General features: G+C 34.8%; 1 protein-coding gene across 7 annotated transcripts in view; it reads right to left on the reverse strand.

The window, feature by feature from the left end:
* Positions 1-972: 972 nt before the first annotated feature.
* The window catches only part of LOC105481725 (sciellin), a 111,961-nt gene continuing 96,996 nt past the window's right edge, over positions 973-15,937 (reverse strand). For all 7 annotated transcript variants that reach the window (XM_071081178.1, XM_071081181.1, XM_071081179.1 and 4 more), the window contains 6 exons: positions 14,190-14,282; positions 13,425-13,496; positions 10,688-10,762; positions 7,316-7,424; positions 5,300-5,402; positions 973-3,848 (listed from right to left, as the gene is read on the reverse strand). In XM_071081178.1, the coding sequence (XP_070937279.1) occupies positions 3,832-3,848; positions 5,300-5,402; positions 7,316-7,424; positions 10,688-10,762; positions 13,425-13,496; positions 14,190-14,282 (469 nt within the window). In that variant the 3' untranslated portion in view covers positions 973-3,831. The remainder of the gene's footprint in view (positions 3,849-5,299; positions 5,403-7,315; positions 7,425-10,687; positions 10,763-13,424; positions 13,497-14,189; positions 14,283-15,937) is intronic.

The raw sequence follows: 15,937 nt of genomic DNA on the forward strand, positions 1-15,937 counted from the left end.
TGTAAGTTTCATGAGGTCAGGAACCTTGATTGTTTGGGTTATTCCTGGGAACTAGAATGTAGGTCTTTTTTTAAGTTATTGAATAACAGAACAAATGAATAAATGAATGAACAATGATAGATGATAAACCATGCATTTTTTTCCAAGGAACCTAGAATAATTGGGCATTTAGATGTATTAATGAGAAGAATGTATCAAAGAGAATACAAAGATCCTTTCCAGAAGGCATTTACAAGGCAATGATGATGATCACTTTCCTCTCTTACAGTGAAAACATTGAAATCACTACCTACCTCATGCATTTGAGTATTTCATTAATCTCTCAGAAAGCATACTTTTTTTTTCTTTTTTAGATGGAGTTTTGCTCTTTTCGTCCAGGTTGGAGTGCAATGGCACGATCTCGGCTCACCACAACCTCTGCCTCCCAGGTTCAAGCGATTCTCCTGACTCAGCCTCCCAAGTAGCTGGGATTACAGGCGTGCGCCACCACGCCCCTGCTAATTTTGTATTTTTTTTAGTAGAGACAGGGTTTCTCCATGTTGGTAAGGCTGGTCTCAAACTCCCAACCTCAGGTGATCCGCCCACCTTGGCCTCCCAAAGTGCTGGGATTACAGGCATGAGCCGCCATGCCCAGCCAGAAGCCACACTTTCTAAGCAGGACAAAGATCCAGTAAATAAGGGTCAAAATGGTGCCTCAACTTGTGTTGGGATAAAGTCAACATGCAATTCTAAAATACATACAAAATATTCAACAACTCTTATGCATCTAATAAAAGATATCATCTAAGAACTGGGTAAGTAACAGGAATAGATTCATAGTCATGTGATGGTTGAGTTGGTGGAAACATTCGAAAGTCAATATTTTAAACCCCATAGTTTAAACAGTAGGGAATGTGTCCAAAAGGGAATATGGCTTGCCCACGTTATACACATATTTATAGGTGGCTCTGGGAACTGTTGAGCACTAGGGAATAGTTGGAACTTTAATAGCAATTTATTTACATTGTATCAAAATAACCAGCAAATTCAGCAGTACAAAAAAAAAAAAAAAAATCAACATCCTTGTTAGTTTGCCATGATGTAGACCCAACAGTCACTTGTTTTGGTAGAGCTCTTTATCAAGCTGAATGTTCCAAACACTCACAATTTTCCATCATAGTAAACAAGTCAGGGAATGCACAATAGTGATAGCTGGACCATCTCATCACTTATATCTAATAAGTTGAGTGATTGCAATCAAACCATTAAGATATACATATTACTTCTTGAATAAATTCTTATTTCTTGGCCTTATTAAAAGAGAGAATATCATTTTACATTACACTATTTCTGAGATTATTATATGTCTTTGACTTATTTAGAAGGACATTGTCATGATGAAGCTATTCATTCTCTTTTAGAGACATCTTTTTATTGGTGATAGAATTCAGGACCTAGTATCCTTAGATTTAGGCAATTGTGCCCAGGAAAAGTGTCAGTCATAACATAATTAATAGCCTGCAAAAAATGTGAGATCTTGTAAGTTGTTTTGGGAATCTGTCACTTCTATAGTGAAAATAAACTCAGACATAATGAAATGATCTTGATGAATCAGAAACATTTGTCTCTCCATTTCATGTCTATTCCATTTTTACAACAGCTTTTGGTTTGATTTAATACATTATTATAGGAGAGAGGGCCCATTAAACAGCTATAGAAAATGAGAAATGTGTTCCTTTTAGGTTTTTATACTTTTTAAATGATATTCAGATGATTTTAATTACTACAAAAGCATTGAGATGTTAATATACTTTAGATGAAAGGGAGGGATACTATTTCATCCATCCTTTTCTGCAGTGAATTTCAACTCTGAGAAAATTATTTCTTTTGATCACTCTGATAGCATATAATAAAAGAACAATAAAACATGTGGCTCAATTACCACTGCTTCTCATCAAGCATGAATTAATGAATATAAAATTATTATTAATTGTTTTTCCTGGCTCCCTCTTCATTGGACAACAATTTCACATTGCTGTATTTTGATAAGCATTTTGTGTTTAACACTTTGTGAACCAGGCTTTAAGAGGAACAGAGGCATGAAATTATTACACAGGAGAATAATTCTTTGAATGTATTAACATTTGGAAAACACATGATAATCTTTTAATCTCCCTAGTTTATCGCAGTTTTCCACAACTGCCTTAACTTCTCTAGAATTCTGCCCCTACTTCCATGTTCCATACATCTTTTTTCTAGAAACAGTTGCTATATGCACATAAAATGGTTTAAAAGTTCAATTTCCCAATGTTAATAATACTAGTTCCTCACATGATTATTACATGTTCAATTTCTTCAGAAAAGTTTCTTAAAAATAAAATATATAGCTTGAGTAGTTAAAAATAAGCTAAACAGTGCAACAGAGAATATAATATAATAAACAGTGCATGAAATTATTACACAGGAGAATAATTCTTTGAATGTATTAACATTTGGAAAACACATGATAATCTTTTAATCTCCCTAGTTTATCGCAGTTTTCCACAACTGCCTTAACTTCTCTAGAATTCTGCCCCTACTTCCATATTCCATACATCTTTTTTCTAGAAACAGTTGCTATATGCACATAAAATGGTTTAAAAGTTCAATTTCCCAATGTTAATAATACTAGTTCCTCACATGATTATTACATGTTCAATTTCTTCAGAAAAGTTTCTTAAAAATAAAATATATAGCTTGAGTAGTTAAAAATAAGCTAAACAGTGCAACAGAGAATATAATAGATTGTGATCACTATCATTGACAAAATTAATGTTGGTGAATTATATTTACAAACACTTCACATAAAGATTCTATGTAACTGATAGTTCATTTTATTTTTATAAGCCTTTTGTAAATAGGTGCTATGTAATATGAGTATATATAACATGCTAAAGAACATATCCTTTTAGTCCATAACCATTACTTCTAATAGATTATATGTATACCCAGATTTTCAAATGCATACAAAGAAAATTTAACAAATAATTACATGTAAGCTATACATGTCATATGATTTTACCTGTTACCCATCAATCTGTTTCTGTTTTTAAAACACAGTTTTCAAACACTATGTCTGTGATTAAACAATGACACTAAAGTTAAATTGTTTATATGTCCTACCTAGTTCAATAGGCTTAATAAACACATATGCATACATGTTTCCAAAGAGCAAACTAAAACCTGCTTTAGAATCAGAGAATTTGGGAAGCAAAAGGAACCTTAGAAATCATGTTATCCAATGCCCCTTATGTTACAAATAGTAGCACAGAGATCTGGAAAGTTTAGTGATTTTTGAGGTCTATAAACTTTTTATGTTAACATCTTTCTGCCCAAGTGTATAAGAAAAGTGTTGTTAGTATTTCTTTTGCAGAGGAAGGAAACATATCTTGCTTTCTTGACAGTTCTTCAGGATGTCAATGTCTATGAATCCGAATTCTTAGAGAATAAAAGGTGAAGAAATGAGAAACTTGGTTTAAATAGAAACCACTCACAGCCAACATATGGAGCAGGGATGGACCTGGCTGGAGTGTAATGCTCACTGCCTATCAGAAGCATCATTCCTTTGACATTGGTATCTGGAACCATTTGAACTTTTTATTGCTAACTCTAACCAGAGACCAGATGGCTCTTTTTATGTGTGTGACCTTATTGAAGACAATTAGATTACTTATGCAATAACAGAATTATTAATTTTGTACAAGAGTTGATCTTCAATATGAAAGCTTTTCTAGATTACATATTATTAAGATAAAACTTGTAACTTTTAATTCCTTAATGAGTGCTTTTCATCTTGATTTCCTTGTGCCAGAGTTATGGAATCCACTTTGCTGAAAATCAAAAGAAAAAAGACATGCAAATTCCGTACAAAAACAAGCTCATCATTAAAAATTTACAGACAATTATTCACCCAAAGGGCAGTGGTAGATTAAGGATTCCACTTTTCCTTCCACTTCTGAAATAATCACTATGGCTTTTGGTCATACTGTGTATATGATGTACCAGATGCCTGGTATGCATATTTATGAGATGTCTGAGAGTCATCTCCTGACAACTTATATGTACTATAAAACATGCAATGCCTATGGAGTACATATAGGGGGGAAGACACAAAAACTTCTGAGTCTTTTGGTAATCACACCCGCTAAGCCACATCATGAACTCTGGGAGAATAAAAATTTTAGAGCTACCACCATGCACATCAGGACCCATGATATAACATTAGATCATCATAAGATTACTAATTCAGGAAGAAAAGTGAGTATGAGAGCTCTCTGGGGGAAGCAGAACATAGAAGGCAAAGTATGAATATAATTAGGTATGTTCTTGTAATTGATTCTGCAGGCTGATGGAATGTGGGTTTCTGATATTTTTTCAGAGCATTTTCTAGATGTAGTCTCCCAGTAGCTCATTAATATCACACATTTGTCACTAAATTCCATACTTTGGATACCACGTAGGAGTCCCAAGTGTTCCTTTTTCATTCATCATACCAATAAGACAGCAGGAAAAAGTGCCTTTCACATAGTACTGTTGACCATCTTCTCAATATCATTTTGGTTATTTTATCTACTTACTACTGAATCTAAAAGTAAAATGTGGATAGTAGCTTTTAATAACCAGTCAAGTTTCACAGGACTTAATTTTGCTAATTTATGGTACAATGTGCACATCTCTTAAATCAGCTTTTAAACCTTTCATACGTAGCTTATAAAAAATGTTAGTTAAAAACACAGGTCCTCAATATCCTTTTCTCACATTGCATATGCTAATTAAGAGTGCAAATTATAGTAACATTGATCTTAGATGGATAAAAAACTTAAATGCTATATTTTTGTAGAATTACATAGAATTAACTAAATTTTCAATTTAAAAGTAATATTCAAAAGCATTTAATGCGATAACCAAATTTAGTTTAAAATTATACAATATTCAAGTGCAAGCATAAAATGTCATTTACGAATATGGACTTCAATTTAAACAATTATGTGAGTAGAGAATATCTTTTTATGTTTGGAAAAAATGGAAAATTGTCTAAAATGAACGACCTTTTGGTTTAGTTGTATCTATATCGAATCTGATACCAGAAGGCAATATAAAAGTTGACTGATTTCATACCATTAAACAAAATACTACCATAGTATAAATACCTGCAGCTGAATTATTAACTAAATATAATTAATAAAATGTTTTACTTTATTAAAATACATCATTTTAAGTGATACCAAATGCTCATTAAGGTTAACAAAAGTGTTAAATGCTTACAGAGTGTAACACTTACCCATAATCTTAGAGTAGCAAGGTTCACAGTGTATTGTCTGTCTATAAATCCAAATACTATCACCCGCTTGTAGATTTTCCAAAGGCCGCTTGCATATTTCACACTAAAGAAAAAATATATATATAAAGTTTCCATTATAAATGAAGTCTAGATTATTAGAGAAACAGACATCATCTCTCTACCATCGAGGTACCTTTAAGGGATGTCTACCACTGAAGTTTTCTACTTCACTCACAGTGGAGTAGATATAAATGTCCAGAAATTATTTATGCCAAGGACAAGATGACCATTCAGTATCTCAAACAAACACACAAAGGTGCATTTATTGTTTGCTAACTTAAAGGAGAGCTAGTTACGCTGTCCAAGCACAACCTAATGGAGAGAAGAAATAAACTGCTGATCTGACTGGGTTTGGGAAAAAGTTTATTTTGAGTTGTGCTGGTTTGAGGTAGGAAAGGGCTGACCTCTGCTTCAGACCTATCCACTGCTGATTGGCTGACTTCAAAGCATGAGGCTGTCACTGATTGGTTGGCTTTCAGAAGCCAATTCATTGAAGTAAACTGTCATTGATTAATTGGGTTTGTCTAAACCAGTTCATGTGGCTCTCTATTGCTATGGCTATAGAAAAAGCAGTATTTTTCTAAAAGAGTGAAGATGTTTGTTTTTATTCTCAGTAATATTTTATTGAAATTACACTGAAAATAGAAATAAATGATCTAAAATGTAATAAATGAAAGTATTTCTATTTACTAAAGGCAATGATCAGGAGAATATTCTTGCTTTAAATTTTTCTGCATAGTAATTTTAATTAAAAAGCTATAAACTAAGTTTTGTTTAATTGAACATATTTCATAACTAAAAAAACTTTGTTCTCATAACTATAAAACCTGCAGATTATATCTTTATATAGAATTCTGTACATTATGCCCTAAAATTGAAATGTTTTGCTCAAAATGAGTTACTACATTTCTGATTGCTATGTGTCACTGTTTGAAAGTAATAGAAATAGAAGCAATCAATTGACAAAGTACTGCATTATTTGACTGGATTTGATCATTTGTATCAACCATAGAATGTTGCACTAGAAAGAAACCATATATTTGACCCATTGTTTCTCCAACTGACTGTACATTAGATTAATCAAGGAGCTTTTTAAAAATACCAATGCCCAATAATCGCCTCTAAGATTCATGATTTAACTGGGGCTGGTCCCAATCATTCTATTTTTTTCCTCATCTCCCCAGATGATTATAATATGCAACCAGGATTGAGATCCACTGGTCTAGTCAACACCTTATCTTACAGTTATGGAAACTGAGGCCAAGGTAATTTAGGTGGTTGTCCAAAGTCACACTGACACAGTTACAGGCAGAGGCAAAACTAGAACTCAGGTCTTCAGACTCCCACTTAGTGCTTATGCAGTTACACCAAAAACAATGATGTCGATCCACCCAATGTTATGGTGAGAATGCAAAGAAGCATCCTATGAAAGCACAAACTATGAAGTTTTAGACTACTAATGAAAACTTTATTATTATTTATTGAGCCATAATTAATTACAACTAATTATGCTCTCAAAAGCAGACTGACATTCACCTATTGTTAAACCCATTGGTCCTAATTTCATAAGGTAAGAAACTGCTAACTTTCTTCTCAACAATTTATTTTTTTGTTTTGATTTCATCACATATTTTCTGTAATGCATAATTTAGTAAAGTGTTGCAAAAACTTTTATAAAAAGAATAAGTGGTTTTTTTCCCCACAGATTTAAATCTCTAGGGTAAGAGTGAATAAATGTGTCAGTAATCAACTGTAAGTCTAAAGCCAAGATAGTAATTACAAACCTTTGAGGTTTAGGCTGCAGAACTCAGAAATATTTAAGTAGTGTACTATCAATGTGACTGACAGTGCTTCTGAAAGCTTTTGCTTCATCTCATTTATTACATTAAATTATTATTTTTATTCCAGTCATTATGCAATTTTTTATTTAGTTAAGTGAAATAAACACATCCTTACCTTAAAGCAAGTAGAATGGCAGCAAATTTGTAATTCATCTAAAATCATTTTAGTTTCTACACCCAAGGGTTTTCGGCAATAAGTGCACATATCTCTTTCAATGACAGACCTATAGAGATGTAAGCAATTAAAAATAAATTTGCCATAATACAAAAGACAGATATATTCCCTATAAACTCACATGGAAACAGTATGTTAATGTTGATGATACTTTAGAAAATTTCACAAAAATCAAGGAAAGTTTGGAGTTTACTTATTCTAGTAATAGAATTGACTCTTCTAGTTATCTCAAAATGATATCAAATAACTAACATGAGAGAAAGTCTAAAATTATTAATTCATCAGAAATCAAGAGTACAGCTGGGTGGGACAAAGATGCTCAGTTTCCTAATTAGGAAATATCTCAAGTACTCCTCAGAAGTAGTTGAGGGCTTTTATTTATTAATTTACATATATCGTGTTACAGATTACACAGAAAAAATATGCTGCAGATTAATTTTTAACTCTCAAAATATTCAATAGACCCAAAATAGAAATCCATTCAAGAGCACGTAGATAAACTCGCAAAATGATGAGTCTGTAGTGCCTGGGACTGTAGGGGCCAGAGTCACCAAAACACTCCTCTTGGTGCCACTGTAAGACTCAGGATATAAGGATCCCTATCGTGACAAAATGTATACCCTTCAGCAAGATATAACCCCACCACAAATTTGATGGGGAAGAAAAGAGAGTTTTGTTTATTAAATAACAAATATTAAATATTTGTTAAAATAATGTTCAATGATAAATGATCTGCAGATATGATCAGCAGAATCCAAAATATCTTGAGTCACACCGGAACCTTAAGAAAGGATCCTTTTCCTTTTGTAAGGTCTTAGGACAGTCTTAAATAGCACCCTGCAGAGTGTACCAGTTTCAGGGTATTAGCATGCAGGCCTGACATTTCCAGAGTAGGATATGTAATGGGATAGTGAAATTAAGCAGCCAATATCTAAATAGTGCTTTATATGATATGTGAAGTGCACTTTTCTCTGCACTTTACTTACATAAACTCACTCTTCACAACATTCCTGACAAGCCAATATTATTATCATCATTTTATTAAAAAAGAAACTGAGGCACAAAAGGATAAGTAACTTGCCACTGTCATGAAAGCAGTGAGTGGAAGAGTGAAGATGTGAATGGAGGCAGCGTGGTCCTAACACAATGAATCCAAAGATCTGTTGCGCTCATTGTGTTGAAATAAGTTAGTCATACCCAGGAACCGCTAATCTATTACCAAGCCCAGAAGTAGGAGCAAAGAGGAGAGAGAATGGAAGGGAAAAGAAAGTGGGAGAAGAAAGGCATTATAGCAGATAAACTTTATCTAGCTTTATACTTTTCATCATTCTAGTAACATCTTTCTAAGTCTCGTGTATATAAATGAGTATTTTCTGCTTTTATCTGTTCTGTACCCGCTTGCTTATAGCTACCTGGCAAATATTTTCCTATGGATTATCCATAAACACACACACATATGTATGCATACACTTAAATTTCCCATTTAAGACTGTAAGCACTTTAAGAGTAGAAAATAGGTGCTCTATGCCCTTCATGCATTCCGCAGGCACTGATCTAGGCGCTGCAAATACAAAGAGTGGCGAGACAGTCTCCTCTGACAAGATGCTGTTTCCACTGGGGAAACCAGATGCATGATATAATGATCACAGTGGAATACAGGTACGTGGACAGAGTGAGGATAGCAGAGCCAAGAGAACCACTAACCCCTGGGGTGAAGTCAGGAAAGCCTTGTCAGAAAAAAGTGCTATATGCATTGTTTGAAGAGGAAAGAGCTCTCAAGGTGGGCTTGGTGGGGTAGGGATGAGGGGATGGTAGAGGAATTCCAAGCAGAGTGAACAGAACATACAAAGGATATTCTGCAGGAGCAGGTTCTGAAGGACCACGGAGAATGTGCAAAAGAAGTTGGACTTTATCCCGTTACATGGGAAACCACTTTAAACAGGATTGACCTGCTTAAATAAGAACTGTAAGAACATCGCCAATTTCACACACTATCAACAGCAAAAGGTTGTGGAACTGACTGGTCTCATGGAGAATCGACTTCTGCACTGATGACTAAGAAAAATTTCAAAGCCACTTTAGGAATAGGGTTTAAAGTCTTTCTATTAACAGCAATACTTCTATGGAGAATGTTTTCCTCCCTTAAGTTAATAATTGAAATACAAGCTCAGGAAATGCATTGATGTTGGTATTATCTTTATTAAGATCATACAGTTAGTCAAAGATCTTTTCGAAGCATTATGAAAACCTAACTCTGTTTTTTTTTAATTGGTTATCCAGATATTTGTAGTTCTAATGCTGGTGTCGATGAATTTACTACTCAAAGAGGTGTGACTTATAGGCAAGACACTCAGCAAAGCATTGCTAGTGGGCAAAATATTGGAAAAGTGACAAGAAAGGGATATAATTTTGATGTCTGGTTCACCCATGTTTCCCTTAGAAAATGGAACATAGGTTCATGTTCTCAAAAAAAAAAAAAAAAAAGTACTAAGTACACATTAGGTACCAAGCACTGTGTTAGAAGCTGAGACTACATAAGAAAATAAAGTATGTCTCTACCCTCAGTGAGTCATATCTCCAGCCCCTGCTATAAAGAAACACCATCAGTGGAACATCAGACATTTGCATGATGGCTTGTTTCCAGGGCTTGAGTTGAAATGCTAATTATTTATTTTCATTTACTTCACTGGAAAGCTGCAGGCCATACTCTCATAAGTGTCACCTAGGTGCCCCACTAAATGTTAAAGGGTAAAAGAGGATCATTAACAGCAAAAACCTGGAATGGGGCCAGTTCACCAGCACTCAATCAATACTCATCATAACTCCACTCCTGGGAACTGAGCTTGGGCCCAGAGTGGGTCACAGCAGCATATGTGCACGGCTGTTTGTAAGCCAAGCAGGTTGCAGAAAAGCACAAGAAGCGGGTGTTGAGCGTGCAGTCTATGGATGCAATGAAGCCTAAACGCTAATAATGTGGCAGCCCTGGGGCCTCCTGGGGATCACCAGGGGCTGGCCTGGGAGGCAGCTGTAAGGCACAGAAAGGTCTTTTGATAATATGCATCAAAATCAGACAGCAGCAACAGCCAGGAAGCCAAGAAACAAATTCCTGGATGCAGAAGTTGTTGTTATTGAGATGCACTTCTGTCCATGCACATACATGACAAGAAACATCAGCAGAACCATCTCCAAGGACAAAAGACAGCATGAAATATATATATATATATTCGTATATTATATACATATATATAAAAATGTGTGTGCATGCATGTGTGTGTGTGTACTTTTTATGTATGGAAATAAAGACATACTCACCTATCAGAAGTTGAATAAACAGTTTGTATGTATTTTCCGGAGATATTCTCCTGATATCCATCCTTGGGTGATTTACTAGGAACAAACATATACAGGCATGTGAGAGTCAGGCAATTTTCCTTATGTAGATAAGAAAACACACTCACACCATCTCATGAAGCCTCATAATATTTTATCTTTGTGTATGTTACAAGCCAGGATGATGTACTGACACCTTTTTTAATCTGTAGAAATATTGATACACAAGTCACCCCCAAACTGACATATATACCAAAATAAATAGAGAGTAGGGTAAGGAATACAGGAACAAGTGTGAGCAGGAAAAGAAGTCCTCATCTTTCATGAAATTTATACTTGCACCTCATCTGTTTACTAAAGAAAGCTACGCAGAATGTAACGTAGATAAAGAAAATACTCAAAGCACAAACAGGGCAAGCCCACAGACACACCATTCACAGGGAGAAACTGAGATTTTTGAACTTTTAGAAAAAGCACCCAACATTTTTATTTTTACTTGAATATATCCAAGAAAGAATAATTTAGAACGAAAGCAAAAGAAGTATGATTTTTAAAAGTCTTCTCTTTTCTATTATGTAGATTGCCCCAGCTTTTAAACACCACTCTTTCCTGGAGACAAATAAAATCTGTAATGTCCTAACCAGCTGGTTCCCTTAATTGCTTCCCAAGCACTTATGCTATCTGGGCATATATTAAGAATAGAAGCAATATGTTTCTTTATTTCATACAATGAGTGATAACCACATGGCCCTCACTTGGGATTTTTAAATGAGAAACCTATCTCTCTCTCCAAATTTCGTGGAGGCAGACTGCCGTCAGAACTAAAATCTACTTTATGAAACCCATAATCCCACAATGCTACCTAAGAATTTGCACATATTTATGTAGGATGTATGTCATGATTCCCATTTTATTGATGAGGAAACTGAGACTGGAAGAGTAACATCACTGAGGCTACATGGTTAGGAAACGACAAAGAAGGATTCAACCTCAAATGTAACTCTAGGGATTCTGTACTGTATCACACTGTCTGTCAATGTAGATTTTAGGGAACTTAAGGATGTCCAAGGTACATAACCATCCTTGCTAGGTTAAGGTACAGGAGGCAACCAATCCTTCCAGAGGCTTCTGGCCAACAGACTATTAGCCTGATATGACACAATATTAATATTATCTTTTTATAATGACGGTGCTAAAACTCAGATGCACATTAGGAACATCTGAAGAGTTTGTTAAAACACAGGTTGCTGGGCCGGAGCTGTAGAGTTTCTGATTTAGCAGGCAGGAGTGAGGCCAGAGAATTTTTATTCCTAGAAAGTTCCCAGGTCATGCTCATGGTGGTGGCCCAGAGACTATGCTTTGAGAATTACTGTTCTATATGTGAACATGATACACATATGTACAGGGTATATACAGTATGTACTTTTAAAAAAAAAACCATAGTCATCATAATAAAATAAGTATGTTTTAGTCTTGGTACTTCCAGGAATCAAGTTAATATTATTTTACCCAACTATCCTATTAATCAAAAAAATCTAGAGCATGATGTTTAGCAGAATATTCCTAATTCTTAAATAAATTATTCATTATGCAAAAATCAATATTGTGGTTGTTTGGCATTAGTTCCCATAAGAAATTTCTTTAAAAATCAAAATGTATTGATGTGACATTCCGTAAGGATAAAAATGTGAGAGATTATGTAAATATAGAAAAAAAGCCTATGTTATTGTTCACCAATATTTCACACCTTGCCTTTACTATAATACTATTTGATATTACTCATCTTTTTATCAATTTATTTCAGATTCAGTAACTACTTGCTATTTTAAAGTTTACTCTGAAGTGTTTTAAATTTGAGTTTAATTGAAAGACAGCAGAAATCACTGACTTGAACACACCAGAGAGTGAGAATTGGATTAAGGAAAAAATCAATCTTGATGTTGCATTTTGCAAGGTAAATTATGCATGGGTTTGAGAAACCTTTTTTGGAAGATCACTCAGCTCCTGACATGTATTGAATTTCCTGGATCCCCATCACGACTGCCTTCCACACAGAAGGCTGCCTGAATACACTTCTCTTAGACCCCTTTGAAATGGGCTTGTCTTAACATATGGGTCATGTATAGCAGCATTTGTGTGCCCCACCATTATTGTACTCCACAATTGGGACAATTCTTGTTTTATATTCCTTGAAAACCAAATGGATTGTTGAGCCCTGACCTTGGTTTACATTTTCCCCAATATCCAACACTCCAAGCAGCAGATTTCAATTGAAACATCAATATCGTACAACTTGGGCCAGGATGCACTACTCAAATTTATACCCCTTATTTTAGATTGGCAGTAAACAACTGTAGATAGAATCAGTTAATTCAAGTGGAACTCCAAATTAGTATAGGAATAGTTGTGCATTTTATAAAGCTTATTTTAACCATATAGTTATATACATTTATGTGAGGACTTTCAAATGGCAACCCTATTATGTATACATGTGTTATATTAAAATATTATTGAGTTCATCTAATGACTACAATTATTTATAGCCCAAGTACATAATATCAGAAACATTATAGAGAATTATATATGTAGGACTCAGTGTACTCATAAATGGTCTTCTATTTGAAAGAAGCACACCCTAAAACAATAGCATCTCTTATTAAACATAGATCCTTTCAAAATTATAAAATGAAGCAAAATATTTGAAATAAATTTTGAATACCTATTCTCCACATATGTCCTTGTGTACACAACAGTATCCTTTGGTCCTGCCTGCTTGGCTCCAGTGTTAGTGCTGCAAAACAAATCATTTTACTTCATGTTTAAAGTTTATTTGCAAGGATAACATAAACAAGGCTATTTTCCAATTCAAAGCAAAATGTAATGCATATATGTTCCTTCTGAGCTATAATTGTTGAAACATCAATGTTAGAGTGGTATTAATACAGCACTGCAAAAATGTTTTATCTCCCATTTTGTTTTTAACTTCCACTGTCTTGGTTTACTTCCTAAGTATTGTTACAAAACTTGATCACTCGGTAATTCTTTTATAGAACATGAGGATTATTTTTGAATATTTGTGTAATATGTTATAGTGCCTCTTTCTTTGATGTCTCATTCATATTTCCAAACCATAACTTTCTTCATGAACCTCAAACCAAAAGTAGACCTTAATTAGCTATCATGACAATATCTGATTTAACCAAGCCTTTAGATCTACCTAAAGAATGTCACACTAATGTCACAATCATGCTTTTTTAAATTGCAGACTTTTTGAGGGAAAATCACGTTTGATACTTTCCTACCAGATGTCACACAATGACACATTCATGAACTTATTTTTTTGTGTAAAGCTGTTTATACAGGTAACCCCACATAAAATTAGAAATTTCTGCATTTCAAAGAAAGGGTCAAGTTGGGTGTGGGGTATCTTTATAAAACAAAAGGAGAATAGTCCTGTCGTTTATTCTGCAGTTGGCCACGGTACCTGAGATTGTTCCTGGCTTCATAAGAATGGGAAGCAATTCTTGTGGACTGGTTGTGCAGAGGATTGGTGAACTCGTTGACTTGGGCATCTAGCCTGATAAAGCAAACACAAGTATTTGGCACTTCAAATCAAGGTCACTAGAAGTTTTTTGTGTTATTAAAATTCTTCTCAATTAACATTATTTTACAATGTGAATCTTTTTGTGTTTGCCTGGCTTCTGCACAGATAACACAAATAGAATGCATGTACTATTTTACTCCCTCTATGGAAACCTCTGCCTTACCTTTAAGAACAATCTGTAGGTATGTGCCACATTAGCTAACATTGCTCTTTTTTTTTTTTTTTTTTTCGAGACGGAGTCTCGCTCTGTGGCCCACGCTGGAGTGCAGTGCCGTGATCTTGGCTCACTGCAAGCTCCGCCTCCTGGGTTCCCGCCATTCTCCTGCCTCAGCCTCCAGTGTAGCTGGGACTACAGGCGCCCGCCACCGCACCCGGCTAATTTTTTTTTTTTTTTTTTTTTTTGTATTTTTAATAGAGATGGGGTTTCACCGTGTTAGCCAGGATGGTCTCCATCTCCTGACCTCATGATCCGCCCCTCTCGGCCTCCCAAAGTGCTGGGATTACAGGCGTGAGCCACCGCGCCGGCCTAACATTGCTCTTTTTATCAAGGACAGAAATCATCTGAAATTGGTTTCTGTAACATTTTCACACCAGCAATGCCATTATAGAAAGTTTCCCATGTATAATATATCTAAGAATTTATCAATTGAATGAAAATGATCCAGGGGTTGCTTTGAGAAACTCCAGTCTTCATTTTGTTTTTAATGGAAGGCAATATCTTGAAGATGGCAGAAGAACTCTGACCTAGATTTCTGCTAATCTAAAAATGTCATGATACTCAACAAAATGTAGGCATATGCGCTTTTTCCTATGGAAGAGAGGAGATTCTTAATGCAAAAATGGAGAAAATTTTAGCTCCTTTTGCTCCTCCATGTTAATAAACTCTGACATAGAAGAGATATGAAAACCTAAATGAGAGTTTAGGTCTTAATCAAGCCTTATCATTCTCAAACAGGCTGATTTCCAGATAGCTCTTAAAGAAGAGGAAAGCATTTGTTTACATATTATCTCTGGCATACAGAAAACCATCTGGTTTTAAGGCAGATGTTTCACAAAATATCCACGTAAGTTAAAATTTTACTAAGTGATGAGAAGGTGGAATTAATATTATTAGGTTTTCTAACATGATTACTAGAGTATGTCATCCCAAGAATCATAAACCTAGCTAAGAATCGTTTGAAAATGTTCAGATCATATAATATACAATACAAAACCCAACTTTAACAAGTAGAGAGCTTCAAAGGACAAAGATTATCTGTGAGTTTGAAATGCATTTGTATTATCCTCAGCAATAGAATATTAATTTTAGATCTTTCCTGCTTTCTCTTGTAGGCATTTAGTGCTATAAATTTCCCTCTACACACTGCTTTAAATGTGTCCCAGAGATTCTGGTATGTTGTGTCTTTGTTCTCATTGGTTTCAAAGAACATCTTTATTTCTGCCTTCATTTCGTTATGTACCCAGTAGTCATTCAGAAGCAGGTTGTTCAGTTTCCAGGTAGTTGAGCGGTTTTGAGTGAGTTTCTTAATCCTGAGTTCTAGTTTGATTGCACTGTGGTCTCAGAGACAGTTTGTTATAACTTCTATTATTTTACATATGCTGAGGAGTGCTTTACTTCCAACTATGTG

Source organism: Macaca nemestrina, chromosome 16 (genome assembly GCF_043159975.1).
Source record: "Macaca nemestrina isolate mMacNem1 chromosome 16, mMacNem.hap1, whole genome shotgun sequence".
Lineage (NCBI taxonomy): Eukaryota > Metazoa > Chordata > Mammalia > Primates > Cercopithecidae > Macaca > Macaca nemestrina.